The 14,152-nt window shown below is 40.6% G+C and overlaps 1 protein-coding gene across 1 annotated transcript; it reads left to right on the top strand.

The window, feature by feature from the left end:
• Positions 1-1,460: 1,460 nt before the first annotated feature.
• LOC132584638 (vomeronasal type-2 receptor 26-like) lies at positions 1,461-12,095 on the top strand. The gene is made up of 3 exons (XM_060256539.1): positions 1,461-1,751; positions 8,423-8,549; positions 11,185-12,095. Exons 1-3 carry the CDS (start codon positions 1,461-1,463, stop codon positions 12,093-12,095), a joined length of 1,329 nt encoding a protein of 442 aa, XP_060112522.1.
• The last annotated feature ends 2,057 nt before the right edge of the window (positions 12,096-14,152 follow it).

Below are 14,152 nucleotides of genomic sequence, written 5' to 3'. Positions count from 1 at the left end.
GTCAAATTAAAATTTAAATGAAGCATGTTAAAAAGCATGCAACTTATATGTCAATATTAGATATTCATTTACCGGGTTATTCTGGTTTGCTGGACGTGAGAATGCTATATAATCTTTTGGTTCCTCAGAATTTAAGTCGCTCGTCTATTCATAAGACACCCTCTGTGCTGAAGCGGTATGGACAAGGAGACTTCATTGACATGGTAAAGATGTTTTCAGCAGTAATGGGACAGAACCAGGGAATTTTCTCACTGTAGGAACAACTATAATTCCAAAGCCCAGGACAGCAACCCTCAGCACTAAGGCCCACTTTTCAGTTCAAACAGGTTCCTCATCCTAAAAGAAGTCATTGACATCTGTTAATGTTTGTGCCAAGCCTGTGAGCATAAGAAATACTTTTGCTTCTCTAGTTGTTTATGGTGGTGTAGTGATGAGCACATCCATATCTGAGGATTTCTTCATTCTACAAAGAAGTTTTAAATGTTTAGAAAAGGAAGTCAAGGGAGAAACAAATGAAGATAATAAAACAGAATTTTGAGATCCTCTCCCCTCAAGTTTGTGCAACTGCAGTCTCAGCGCACACAGCGCTAACAGTTATTTTGTAGTGCAAGATTTCATATAATCTGTACCGTGTTATTAGTTGCATAAAGGGGTCAAATGCATAGAAAGACTGCATTGACCCTAAATAAAGAGGAGATTTTTTAAAGATAATGATGATGATGATTAACTTGAGGACAAAAGTTCAAGCAATGCAAGAAATGTTTGCAGATATGTCAGTTCTACACAGGCTACGGATTTTAGAGTTCTGACTCATCATGAATGTTATTTCATCTAAAGGAGATGCTCCATGGAAGAAGTGGAATCAATGATCCATATGTTCTTTCAATGTCCATTCCATCAAGTATATAGGAATAAGTTTATTTCCCCATTTTTAGACAGAACAATAATGGATGCAGACAAGGCCTGCCTGGAGAAACTTTTAACTGATGAAAATCCACTTATCTCCAGACAAATAGCTAAATTCTGTTACCATTTGGTAAAATTCCATAATAAGAAACCCAACTCTGTATGACCTGCTTGAATTGTATGATTTATATGATTTTATAGACATTTTATATTTGACATTTTAGACTTATTTTAGACTTTTTGGATTCTTATAAGGATTCTTATAAGGTTATGATCAAATATACTTCTTGGAATACTTTTTTTGTGGTTTTAATAAGGATGTGCTATGGTTAATGGCCTGTGGCTTGTAAATAATGATCTTTGATTGTAAATAAATATTAATTCATTTATTCATTCATCTAAAGGAGAAGGCATTAGAAACGTTAAAACTTTTAGAATAAACTTTCACATAGAGATAATTAAATCAAAACGAGAATGAAGCAGGAGTGCGGAAACACTGCTTAGTGTGTTGTAGAATTCTTTTTATAAAGATCATGTTTAACTCTTTTTACAGAATGGTGACAAAGTTTTATCAGCACGCCCTGGCCTTGGTGTTTGCAGTCAATGAGATCAATGAGAATCCCAAGATTTTGCCCAATGTCACCCTTGGCTTCCACATCTATGACAGCTACAATAATGCGAGGATGACCTATCACACCAACCTAGGCCTGCTCTTCAAATCACTTAGATTTGCTCCAAATTACAAATGCATCCCCCAGAAAACTGTAATAGCTGTCATTGCAGGACTTGATTCTGAGGTCTCCTTCCATGTGGCGGACATCTTAGGTGCCTACAAGATCCCACAGGTACAATCTTTGCATGATTCTCTTCTTCTGGAATATCTAGGATCCGGAAAGAGAAAATGCCACTGCTTTCCCCTTCATTCCAGGTCTTTCTTTGGCTCATGTAGTAAAGAACAAAGGAAAATATATGATTAATATTGGCATATGAAAATAGGAAGTGCATGGTAGTGTATGTTGAGTCCTCACCCCCCTACCCCGAAAATTTGTAGTATGTTCACATTTGAGAGAATTTGACCAGAAGTGTCTTTGACAGGTGTCTGACATTTTTTTTTGGGGGGGGGGGAGGAGAGATTACACAAATTGCATTTGCGGTTGTGACAGACAGCTCAGGTTCTGCTCTCCCTAAGAGTGACCAATGGGAACAGATGTAATGTTGGTAAAAGATGGCCAGTTAAATAGCCACAAATTCAATTGTAGTCAGAGTTGGCTGAGAAAGACAATGTGAGTGTGAGCCAACAGCAGGTGACTCTCACTGAACGGTAACTTGCAACAAAGAATTCCAAATGCCTAAATAGAGCTATAGTTAAGAAGTTCAGATGTGAAGATACTTTATAATAATCCACCTGATTCACTCCTATAACTATAGATAAAATTTACTCTTTGGTCATTCAACCCTGTGGGCAGTGGGCTGGATATGTATGGTCTCAAGGAGTCAGGGAAAGAAACTGTCTCACAAGCACACACAATTCACATTCACAAGACAGCCTTTATCGGCATATATAAGACTATAAACTAGAGGGTCGGTCAGGTTACATATTAAAAGAATACATAATCCATACAGAATAAAATTAGGATTGCAAAATAAAAACAAAGTAGCAACATAGTAAAACCTGATAACATAGTACTACTTATCAGGATGAATAACCATAGCTCTATAAAAAACTTTGCTACTAATGCTGTTATTTCCGGATCAGAATTATCAAGCAAGAAAAGCACCTTAAAATCATCAGAAGTCTCTAAAATTTGGGCCAATATTGGGTATAAAAGATCCCAGTAGGACGCCATTGGAGAAGAACATGGGCAACAGTTTCAACACAATCCATTTTACAGGGACAGCACCTACTTGAATAGGGAGTCCCTTGGAATCTGCCAAATAAAATGGCTGATGGAAGGGCATTGAATCTGGAGCTAGAAGTTGGTAGAGGTACACAGCTGGAAACACACACAAAATAAATTCTTGGCCTATATATAAATATATTAGGACAGGGGTGTCAAACTCATTTGTTATGAGGGCTAGATCTGACATAAAAGAGACCTTATTGGGCTGGGCCATGTCTGGTTGGGCTGAGCCATGTCAGGCCAGGCCATGGGGGGGAGGAGTCTCAGCCAATAAAAGGAAGAGAATCACCGGAAACAATGTAACTTTCACAAAACAGTGTACAAATATATTTAGTGCAAACTGAATTGAGCAAAAAGAACCGAACGCTGAGTATACAGTATGAATAATGCCCCCCACAGCTGAGTTCAAAGGATTTTGCCCACCCCTGTGTCTATCAGAAGAAGCCAACGTTCAGGCTGTGAAAAGACTTTGTGGGGACATTATTCATATTGTATACTCAGTGTTCTGCTCTCTTTGTTCAATTCAGTTTGCACTAAATATATTTGTACACTGTTTTGTGAAAGTTACATTGTTTCCGGTGATTTCTTTTTATTATCCATTGAGTACACCGGTTCCAGTTGTGTTTATCATCATCAATAAAAGGAAAAGAGGCTTGGCTCAGTAGCTCTGCCGTGCAACTGGAGAGCCTGGAAAAACAAGGTGTTTCTGTTAGTGGAACATAATGTTGGGTTTCAAAACAACATGAATCTGTTTCAATCAGCCAAAGCTTAGATACACACTTTTCCATGAGACAAAATGTTTTATTTGTTTCGATCCCCTTCTCCTTTTTTGCATCTATGTAACAACTCATTAATTCTGTGGAATGTGATCAGGTCATCTTTCTGTGAAATGAGGAAGAGGCTACAGCTTTCTAGAGATATAAGAATACTTCTGTGGATCAGTGTTTTCTGAGGGGTAGCACTTTATGAGACATTGCCCCGTTATCCCCCAATACGTTCCCTTGCCTGTTATACAAAGGTCAACTGTGGGGAAATTTCATCCTCAAATATTTGTAAACCATTTTAATTTCATAAATATGTGGTTTAAATGGACATGTCAAATCAAGCATTTCTCCTAAATCATTCCTAAAATATCAATGTATTTTCTCCTAGCTCACATATGGCTCATTTGCTCCAGAGGATCATGATACAGGACTTCCCTCTTCCTTTTACCGCACAGTCCCAAACACGACCCATCAATATATGGGGATCATCCAGCTGCTTCTCCATTTTGGATGGACATGGGTTGGACTCTTTGCTACAGATGATGACAGTGGAGAACATTTTGTGCAAGCCTTAGAGCCATTGTTTTTCCAGAATGGACTCTGTTTAAATTTCACTGAAAGAATATTAACTCGACCCAGTTGGACTGATCCAAATATAGTGAATTATTTAATCTCAAAAATACACCACTCTTTTACAGGCAGCAAAGCCAGTACATTTATCCTCTGTGGAGAAGCTATGACTATCACATTGTTCATCACATATCTGCTTCATGGAGATATTCAGGCTAATGAAAATACGTCCTTTGGCAAGGTGTGGATTATGACCGCCCAGCTTGATTTCATATTAGCAGGCACTCAGTTGGGAGGGGACTTCCAGTTGTTCCAAGGGGCCATTTCTTTTATGGTGCATTCAGAGGAGATACATGGGTTCCAGAAATTCCTTCAGAAGGTGCAGCCTTGCTGGAAACAAGAAGATGGTTTTCTCAAAGATTTCTGGGAGCAAGCATTCAACTGTTTTTATCCAAATTGCCGTGAGCCCATCCAAGAGGATGGAATGTGTACTGGAGAGGAAAAATTGGAGAACCTTCCTAGGACCTTTTTTGAAATGAACATGACTGCCCAAAGCTACAGTATCTATAATGCTGTCTGTGCTGTGGGACTTGCTTTACATGCTCTGCATTCATCTAGGTTCAACCAGAGAGAAAGGGTGTATGGCAAAAGAACCGAGATTCAAGATCTGCAGCCTTGGCAGGTAATGTCTTGACAATGAGATGTCTTCATTAGCATGAACAGATCAGCACTAAATGAGACATTTAATCTCACACATTAAAAAAAGTATTTGCAGTAGTATAATGTGTTATTATTTAGGGAAAAAGTGCTATGGGTCCATTGTTCCTCCTGTGCTAGGAGACAAAGAGAAATGATGATGAACTCTTTGTTTCCCTTCTACCAAACCAAAATGGCTTCATTTGCTGGCACTAACTAAATGAAAGTATAAAAAGATGTTAGGGGATCTTATCATGCAAACTGTATTCTGTTTCTGGCCTTTTGTTTTTCTCTTTCAACTAGCTCCACCTATTTCTTCGAACAATTTATTTTAATAACTCTGCTGGACAAATATTGTCCTTTAATGAACACAGAGAAATGAGAACCAGTTTTGATATAGTGAACATGGTGACATTTCCAAACAAGTCCTTCAACAGGGTGAAAGTTGGAAGTATGGATCCCAATGCAGTCGATGGACAAGGATTCAGCATTCATGAGGATATGATTGTTTGGCACAGAAGTTTTCCCAAGGTGTGGACTCTAGTGTGTTGACAGGAGGCATTGTGTTTCTCCATACAGGTGGCCATAGTCCAGTCCTAAATCCACAGAAGACAATGTGCTTAGAAGGGTTTAACTCTGCTTAGTTTTGTACTGTCGTTTTAGTTACTGAATAGGTTGACTTTGTTATTAATGATCAGAACTTTAGAATCAATGCCTCGAATCATATTCAAGAATTAAAGGGAGCAACAAATGACCAATTCTGACAAATGTATTTATTTTATCTCTCCCACGATACTTCGAAACAACTGAAATGTTCATGGATGTAAATTCAGTTTTATCTGGTAAGGTTGTTAGAGACTCAGGTACAATTTCTTGTATCACAATTTTTCATCTCTACTGTTTTAAACAACTCCAGGCTAATTAATCAGTTTTTGCACCATCTGCTTATTTCCATGGCAAGCAAGAGTCTGAAAAAGAATGGATGGACTCAGTCATCCCAGTTCACTTCCTAATTACAGTCTCCATCCCACAGGGCTGTTGTTGCTGCTGCTGCTGTTGCTGTTGTTATGAATTTGTCAGATATTTGACTTGTAAATGGTGCTCTGCAATTCCAGATCTACCCAAGTTAATGGGAAGTGCAGATGTATCTTTGCAAGATTCATGTAGTAGTAGTAGTAGTAGTAGTAATGGCAGCAGTAGCAGCATTAGTAATAGTAGTTGTCGTTTTCGTCATTGTCGTCATCATCCACTTTTCTCATTGAGACTCCAGTTGGATTACAAAAAATGTTTTTACACACAGCTCGCCTCGGAGTCACGTCCCTCTTCACTGCTCAGCGTCTGGTCGGATTTCCCACCATCTGCACCGGAGGAGCAGGAAGAGCTGCGGCTTCTGCGTCGCAAACAGAAACTGGGTTTTAGCGATTTCCGTTTGCGACACAGTAGCTGCGACTCTTCCTGCTCCTCCAGCGCAGATGGTGGGAAATCTGACCAGACGCTGTGCAGTGAAGAGGGACGTGACTTCGAGGTGCGAAAACGGTTAAAGTGTAGGTCAATGAAATCTATTAAACAATATGATAGGATTAGAATTACAGAAATCTAATACAAAGCATAAGTATTCGAAATGATTAAATGCAAAAAAAAATAGTATTACACAAATAGAAAACTATAAAGTGAGAACAAGCTAATACAGCAAACAGATAATACACCCTATCCAAAGTAACATAGTCTACCGTCCTGTTCCCTTTATTGAAGCGCTTTCTATTGTAACATAGTCCTGCTATCCTTATAAAAAAGAACTCCTGGCCAACTCAGTTCTACAGACTGAGAGGAGTGACAGAAACATTGGGCGGGGGGGGGGGGGTTCTCTGACCTCCTCAGACAGGCCATTCCACAAACTGAGGCTCGTAACAGAGAATGCTGGTGTATAGGCAGTTGTTGATCTTGTCTGTTTGCAAGATGGTTATCTGTGGAAGCACCTGTTCAGATGAGTGAGATACCCATAGCAAAGCATAGGAGGAAAGATGTTTCTTCAGGCATGACAGTCTAAGGCCATGAGAGGCTTTGTATATGATAGTCAATAACTTGAATTCAACCCAGTAATGGACGGGCTGCCAATGGAGTGACTGCAAAATGGGTGTAATATGCATCTCCTAAAAATAACTAGGTTGTGGTACTCTGCTCCATATGGAGTCTTCAAGTTGACTTTCATGGCAGATTTATGTAGTGTTTACCGTAGTGTAGTCTCAGTGTTACTGTGGCATGTATCCAGTATCCATCTGAGTAATCTTCTAGTATAAATGCAGCTTCATTAATTTGCTTCTTCAGCAATAATGCTGAGTTCAATGTAACTCGGAAGCTCAGCAAGGGTCAACTGAAGCACCTTGAATGTGGAAAGTATAATGTGCTTCAAGGCATCAGGCTTTCAGCCAGCATTGCCTGTGTCTTGTCAGGATTAAATCACAGTTTGTTCACTTCTTAACCACTTCTTTGCAGAGGCCAGGAGACTGGGATAGAGAGATCAAGAGCTGGGTGTTGTTAACATATTCATGGCATCCAATTCCAAAACCATGGATGATTTTCTAAGACCCTTAACACAGGACTGCTCCCTGTGGAACCCAACAGGACAGATCCCACTCTAATAATAATTGGTCTCCATTTGCAATCCTTTAAGTCTGTATGTATGTATGAAACCAGCCCAAAGCATGTCCTCTGATACCTACTTCTGCCCCCAAATATCTCATAAAAATGCCATACTTTCCTGTTTCAAAAGCTACTGATAAAACCAGGAGGAGCAACAAACAGGCATGACCTCTGTCCACATTTACACATCAGCTAAAGCCACTAGAGCCATCTCTGTGTCATAGCCCAGCCTGAAACCAGACAAAAAAAGGTACAGAACAGATAGATTATCCAAGGAGGCCAAGATGTTTATCCATCACTACTCTCTCAATCACTTTGCCCAGAAAGGGCAGTTTAGACACTGAACAATAATTGGTTATTAGGATTTGTAGAATCTTTCGGGCTCAAGTGCCGTGTTCTACTGGAGAAAGTTTTTCTTCCAGACGTTTCGTTCTCAGCTGCGGAGAACATCCTCTGGAAGAAACGTCTGGAAGAAAAACTTTCTCCAGTAGAACACGGCACTTGAGCCCGAAAGATTCTACAAACCCTAATGATGATACCAGCCGTGAAAACCTGAACTCTTTAATAATTGGTTACATAATTTTTGCATAGTTTTTTTTTTTTAAGTTGTGCATGTATTGGCCAATTTATTGGATGTATCCACCAATTCATTGGCCAAAGGCCAAAGTGATTGCTTTATGAGTGACATCCTTAATGTGGTCCTTACATGGATTACGTTTTCATGGAGGTCACCTAGAATAGACTTTGGGTGATTACTTGGGACCATCTCTTCTCTTTCCTACCAGCAGAGGAGTTGATAGGCTCTAGTCCAATATCTGCCATGAACCTGAATATAGCAGTTCATTGTGAGCGTAATATTCTGTAGTCGAACATTTCAATAACAGACATGAGCTAATCAGCCATCAAATGATTTCTTTGCTGAACTCCTTTCAAAAATGTTGACAGGTCCCTCCCCTTTCGGTGTGTAATGACTACTGTCCCCCTGGTTTTCACAAGAAGAAGAGGGAAGGGGAGAAATTTTGCTGCTATAATTGTGCTCCATGTCCAAAAGGAAAGATTTCAAACCAGAAAGGTAGGTGATCTTGGCTACTAAATCCACCAGCTTTCAGTATGTAATAACAATCGGTAGGAGTGTGAAGATACATGTGGAGGACCCACAAATATTTGTGAGGAGCTTCAAATTTTCCCTGCTCTACTATATATATATTTCCTTTCCTAGAATGCTTCCACAGTCTATCTCCTTGTCCTGCTTCCTGCCCACCTACCTGTCAACCTATCTTTAGTCCCCATCTTCAGCTGTCCTTCTGGCAACATCTGCCTGGGAAATCTGTGGCCCAGATGTAGAGTGCTGGCCTCTGGGCTGGAAACAGTTGCAAGGTGGGCAACCTGCAAGGACACCAAATAGCCAGTTTGGTGTAGTGGTTAAGAGTGTGGACTCTTTTCTGGGAGGGCCGGATTGGTTTGATTCCCCACTCTTCCACTTGCACCTGCTGGAATGGCCTTGGGTTAGCCATAGCTCTGGCAGAGGTTGTCCTTGAAAAGCTGCTGTGAGAGCCCTCTCCAGCCCCACCCACCTCACAGGGTGTCTGTTGTGGGGGAGGAAGGTAAAGGAGATTGTGAGCCGCTCTGAGACTCTTTGGAGTGGAGGGCGGAATATAAATCCAATATCTTCATCTACCTCACAGGGTGTCTGTTGTGGGTGGAGAGGATATAGGAGATTGTAAGCTGCTCTGAGTCTCTGATTCAGAGAGAAGGGCAGGGTATAAATCTGCAATTCTTTTTCTTCTTGTGAGGGGCACCTAATTTCTCCCAGTGCCCCTTTCTCCAGATGACTTTCTCTCTTTCTCCTCCTGGAAACCCATGCTTCCTTCTCTCTTCCCCACTTGATAACCAACCTACATTATATCTGCCCCCTATCATTTGCTATGTTCCTTACTTATTCACTTTTATTTATACCCCACTTTTCTCCACAATGTGGTCACGAAGCATCTGGCATTGTCCGCACTAACTCTAAGCTATAATTCATAAATCTAACTGCCAACCACCAGCCCTAACCTTAACCCTTCATTTTATCTTCAAAATAATCCTGTGAGGGTGATTGGATCAGGGTTGGCTTGTTTTTGAGCAGGAAGGGGCAGGAGCGTATTTGCCTAATACGCAAATGAGTCCTGCTAGACTTTTTCTACACAAAAGCTCCGTGTGAAACAATGGTGACATTGTGGGGGTGTGGCCTAATATGCAAATGAGTTCCTGCTGGGCTCTTTCTACAAAAAAAGAAGCCCTGGGTTATACTGAGAATGCATGCCCGGCTTAGGGTCACCTAGCAAGCTTTCATGAAAGATCCAAGCTTCAAACCTGGGTCTTTCAGACTGCTCTGAAAATATAACCACATTGACTTTCATGGTGTGAATGTCACTGAATGGTAATTATCAGCCAGGACTAGGTAAGTCATGCACGTCACATGGTAGGCAATAAAAGGTAAAGGTAGTCCCCTGTGCAAGCACCAGTTGTTTTCAACTCTGGGGTGACATTGCCACAGCAGACTTTTTACAGGGTGGTTTGCCATTGCCTTCCCCAGTCATCTACACTTTCCCCCCAGCAAGCTAGGTACTCATTTTACCAACCTCGGAAGGATGGAAGGCTGAGTCAACCTCAAGCCGCTACCTGAACCAGCTTTCACTGGGATCGAACTCAGGTCGTGAGCAGAGGGCTCCAACTGCAGTACTGCAGCTTTACCACTCTGCGCCATGGGGCAATAGCCCCTTTTTAATTTATTTTGTACACATGGTTCAAGTTATTGCTGTTAGGCATGGCTCAGATGAGTCCTCCTTGGTAGGTCAAAACAGGCCTAAAAATGGCCATCCCTGCTTTTGATCAACGTAAACCAAGGATTGATAGTTGGCAATACTGTGCAGTAATATATAGGGGAGTAATATAATAGGGGAGGGACGGTGGCTCACTGGTAGAGCATCTGCTTGGGAAGCAGAAGGTCCCAGGTTCAATCCCTGGCATCTCCAAAAAAGGGTCCAGGCAAATAGGTGTGAAAAACCTCAGCTTGAGACCCTGGAGAGCCGCTGCCAGTCTGAGTAGACAAGACTGAATTTGATGGACCGACGGTCTGATTCAGTAGAAGGCAGTTTCATATGTGGGAGGGATGGGGTCTCAGTGGTAGAGCATCTGTTTGGTAAGCAGAAGGTCCCAGGTTCACCTCCAACTAAAAAGGGTCCAGGCAAATAGGTGTGAAAAACCTCAGCTTGAGACCCTGGAGAGCCGCTGCCAGTCTGAGAAGACAATACTGACTTTGATGGACCGAGGGTCTGATTCAGTAGAAGGCAGCTTCATATGTTCATATGTTCATACTAATAACAGCCACTGAAGTTACTCATTTCCTAAAGGTGCAGATGTTGCTGCTATGATGGGGGGAGCAGGGAATTCGGATTTCCCCCCAGATTTTTGTACAAACCTGGGGTTCTTCTCATGTTTATAAAAAAATCTGCCATGTCTGTTCATTGCTCCATTGGCCAAATTTAACTACGCACCTGTGAGACTTTGTTGTGAATTAGTTATCTAATAACTGCTTCTCAGATGACCTCATCAGCATACGTTATAGACAATCTTTCCAACATACTCCAAAATTGAGAATACAAAAGAGATTTGGAAAAAAAAAATAATGGATTTACAGAGTGCTCCTCTTCCTTCCTTCACAGACATGGATGACTGCATCACATGCTCAGAAGATCAATATCCAAACAAAGCACAAGATCAATGTTTTCCCAAGACGATAAGCTTTCTGACTTATAGAGAACCACTAGGGATCAGTTTAGCCTCTGTGGCAGTTTCTCTTGCTTTGATTACAGCTGTGGTTCAGGGGATTCTCATTAAATACAAGGATACTCCCATAGTCAAAGCCAACAACCGGGATATCACCTACACTCTCCTCATCTCCCTTCTCCTCTGCTTCTTCTGTTCTTTTCTATTTATTGGACGACCTAGGAAAGTGACTTGCTTGCTCCAACAATCTGCTTTTGGGATTGCCTTCTCACTGGCTGTTTCTTGTGTGTTGGCAAAAACCATCACTGTGGTGGTAGCTTTCATGGCCACCCAACCTGGATCCAGGATGAGGAAGTGGATAGGAAAACGAGTGGCCAACGCCATCATCATTTCCTGTTCTCTTATTCAAGCAAGCATTTGTACTGCATGGCTAGGAACCTCTCCCCCATTTCCAGATTTGGACCCACGTTCAATTACTGAAGAGATTGTAGCAGGATGTAATGAAAGATCTGTTCTCATGTTTTACATTGTGCTGGGCTACATGGGACTTCTGTCCCTCATCACTTTGACGGTGGCTTTCCTAGCCAGGAAGTTGCCAGACAGTTTTAATGAAGCCAAGTTTATCACCTTCAGTATGTTGATCTTTTGTAGTGTTTGGGTGTCTTTTATTCCAACCTATCTGAGCACCAAAGGGAAATACATGGTGGTCGTGGAGATCTTCTCTATCTTGGCCTCCAGTACTGGATTACTGGTTTGTATCTTTTTACCTAAATGTTACATTATTGTCCTAAGGCCTAAACTGAATAATAGGGAACAAATAATAAAAATAAAGAATTACAGAATCTAACTACTGATCTTTTTTATAAAGGTCTCCTGTCATGTCTATGAAAGTGAAACAGCGGACCTATTCTGGGAATCAGCTTATTTAATTATATGTTTATTCAAATGTTCCAAACAAAGAAAATCAATATGTGACAAATCATATGGTGGAAGTATATAGAACAAAAAATTGTGATTGTAACATGTCTGGAAATTCTTGAATAGCGTAAGGCATTTTCCCCAGTGTTTTGCATAATTTGTACAATTTAGGCCAAGCCAGTTGTGGTTAACACACCTTTGATCAATTGTTAAAATGCAAAAATGTATTCTTTCCTTAGAAATTGTTTGATTTTACATCTTCTGAATTGATATTTTCTGGTAAACGCTTTTAAAAGGATTAATTTCATTAATCCTTGAGCAGACTGATGGTTCTTGAGAAGTAATGAAACTGAAATAAAATGAAAACCAGAAGGATTTTTTTTTGGGGGGGGGGGCAGGGCTTTGACAGAGATGCCATGGTAAATGTTCTTCTTTACCAAGAGAAACAATTAGCAAAAGACTAATCTTTAGTCTGGAGGAGAACAAGCTCTAAATTGAATTCCCTTAATTCTGAATGTATAGATGGTAGAGAGCCAGTTTGGTGTAGTGGTTAAGTGTGTGATGTCTTATCTGGAAGAACCGGGTTTGATTCCCCACTCCTCCACTTGCAGCTGCTGGAATGGCCTTGGGTTAGCCATAGCTATCGTAGAGGTTATACCTAAAAGGGCAGTTTTTATGAGAGCACTCTTATCCCACCCACCTCACAAGGTGTCTGTTGTGGAGGAGAAGGATAAAGGAGATTGTGAGCCTCCCTGAGACTCGGAGTGGAGGGAGGGATACAAATTCAATATCTTCTTCTTTTAAAAGAAAGCACTTTAATTGCACAGGGAAGCAACATAAGTGTAAATTACTTCATATTTGCTTGCATGTATTTGAACAGTTTGTCAAGCAATTGGTTTCCTGGTTGTAAAGAGTGAAAAAAACATGAGCTGAGCTGGCAAGTGCTCAAACATAACTAATTAAAAATCCATAATAGTGGAGCTAATATTAGTGAAGGAATGTGATTTATACAGGAGCAGTAGCCCACAGGAATGACTTAAGCATCTCTTATCTCAGTTCCACTGCTCTGAATAGTTACAGAGTTTAGAGACAGGATCACCTTTAAAAGCGAAAAAAGAGTCTATTCTGCCAGAATGGCTTCAGAGTAAATTTTGATCCAGTTACCCTCAATGGATGCCACCAAGATCCTGGGGGCTATGAAGGCTACTACTTGTACTCTGAATCTTTTTCAGTCCTGGCTACCCAAAACACATAGGGATCATATCCTCCCTCTACAGTTTTACTTTTCCAGTCCCATCTCATGTTATACCTTTCTCATGCTATACCCCCAGTATTGTTACCAACTGAGAATTCTCACCAAAGTTGGAAAGTAAGATCTGTGCTGTTTAAACATAGAACAAATATATCTTTACTTGTATGCATGTTTCAATGAATATTAATATTTCCTTGCCTACTTTCGCTGATGGGCAATAATCAAACTGAGTAGGATGGGTTTATTGGTTTAGGGAAGAAACAAAGTATTGACAAGACCTTTTTTTAGTCTGTTCTTGATTTTATACTAAATTTAGATGTTTATAGTTTTAAATAGCATTTTCTTTTATAATATAATTGCATTGCCACCTATTACTTATAAACATATGCCTAATAAAGGTTTCAGTATCAGTGTCACAGTGATCATATGAATTAGGTCCTGATATCAATCCTAAGTCAATTACTGACTCAAGATACCTTTCCTCAGTCACTAAACCAGGCAGTCATCAAAGCTCACCACCTAAAAAGCCATCACAGGAGGAGGAGGATGTAACAATCTCAAAGAGGTCTGAGAGGAGCAGAACAGAGCAGAGCAGCTCTCATAGCTGAGACAGCTGGAGAAGTTGCTGAGAATTTGAGTTTTGAAAGACTTCATTCTGAGGTTTGTGGGACTGCCCAAAATTCTGAGTTGTGATAGCTGGGGAACTGCTCTTTGTTTGGTTGAGTGGGCTAAAG

This window comes from Heteronotia binoei, chromosome 15 (assembly GCF_032191835.1).
Source record: "Heteronotia binoei isolate CCM8104 ecotype False Entrance Well chromosome 15, APGP_CSIRO_Hbin_v1, whole genome shotgun sequence".
NCBI classification, from domain to species: domain Eukaryota; kingdom Metazoa; phylum Chordata; class Lepidosauria; order Squamata; family Gekkonidae; genus Heteronotia; species Heteronotia binoei.
This window is presented reverse-complemented; position numbering and strand designations above follow the sequence as displayed.

Excerpts from the sequence above, each read along its gene's own strand:
- LOC132584638 (XM_060256539.1), top strand. The coding sequence starts at position 1,461 with ATGGTGACAAAGTTTTATCAGCACGCCCTGGCCTTGGTGTTTGCAGTC. Across the intron at positions 1,752-8,422 it reads GTGCCTACAAGATCCCACAG|GTCCCTCCCCTTTCGGTGTG; the intron begins GTACAATCTTTG and ends AAATGTTGACAG. Across the intron at positions 8,550-11,184 it reads AAAGATTTCAAACCAGAAAG|ACATGGATGACTGCATCACA; the intron begins GTAGGTGATCTT and ends CTTCCTTCACAG.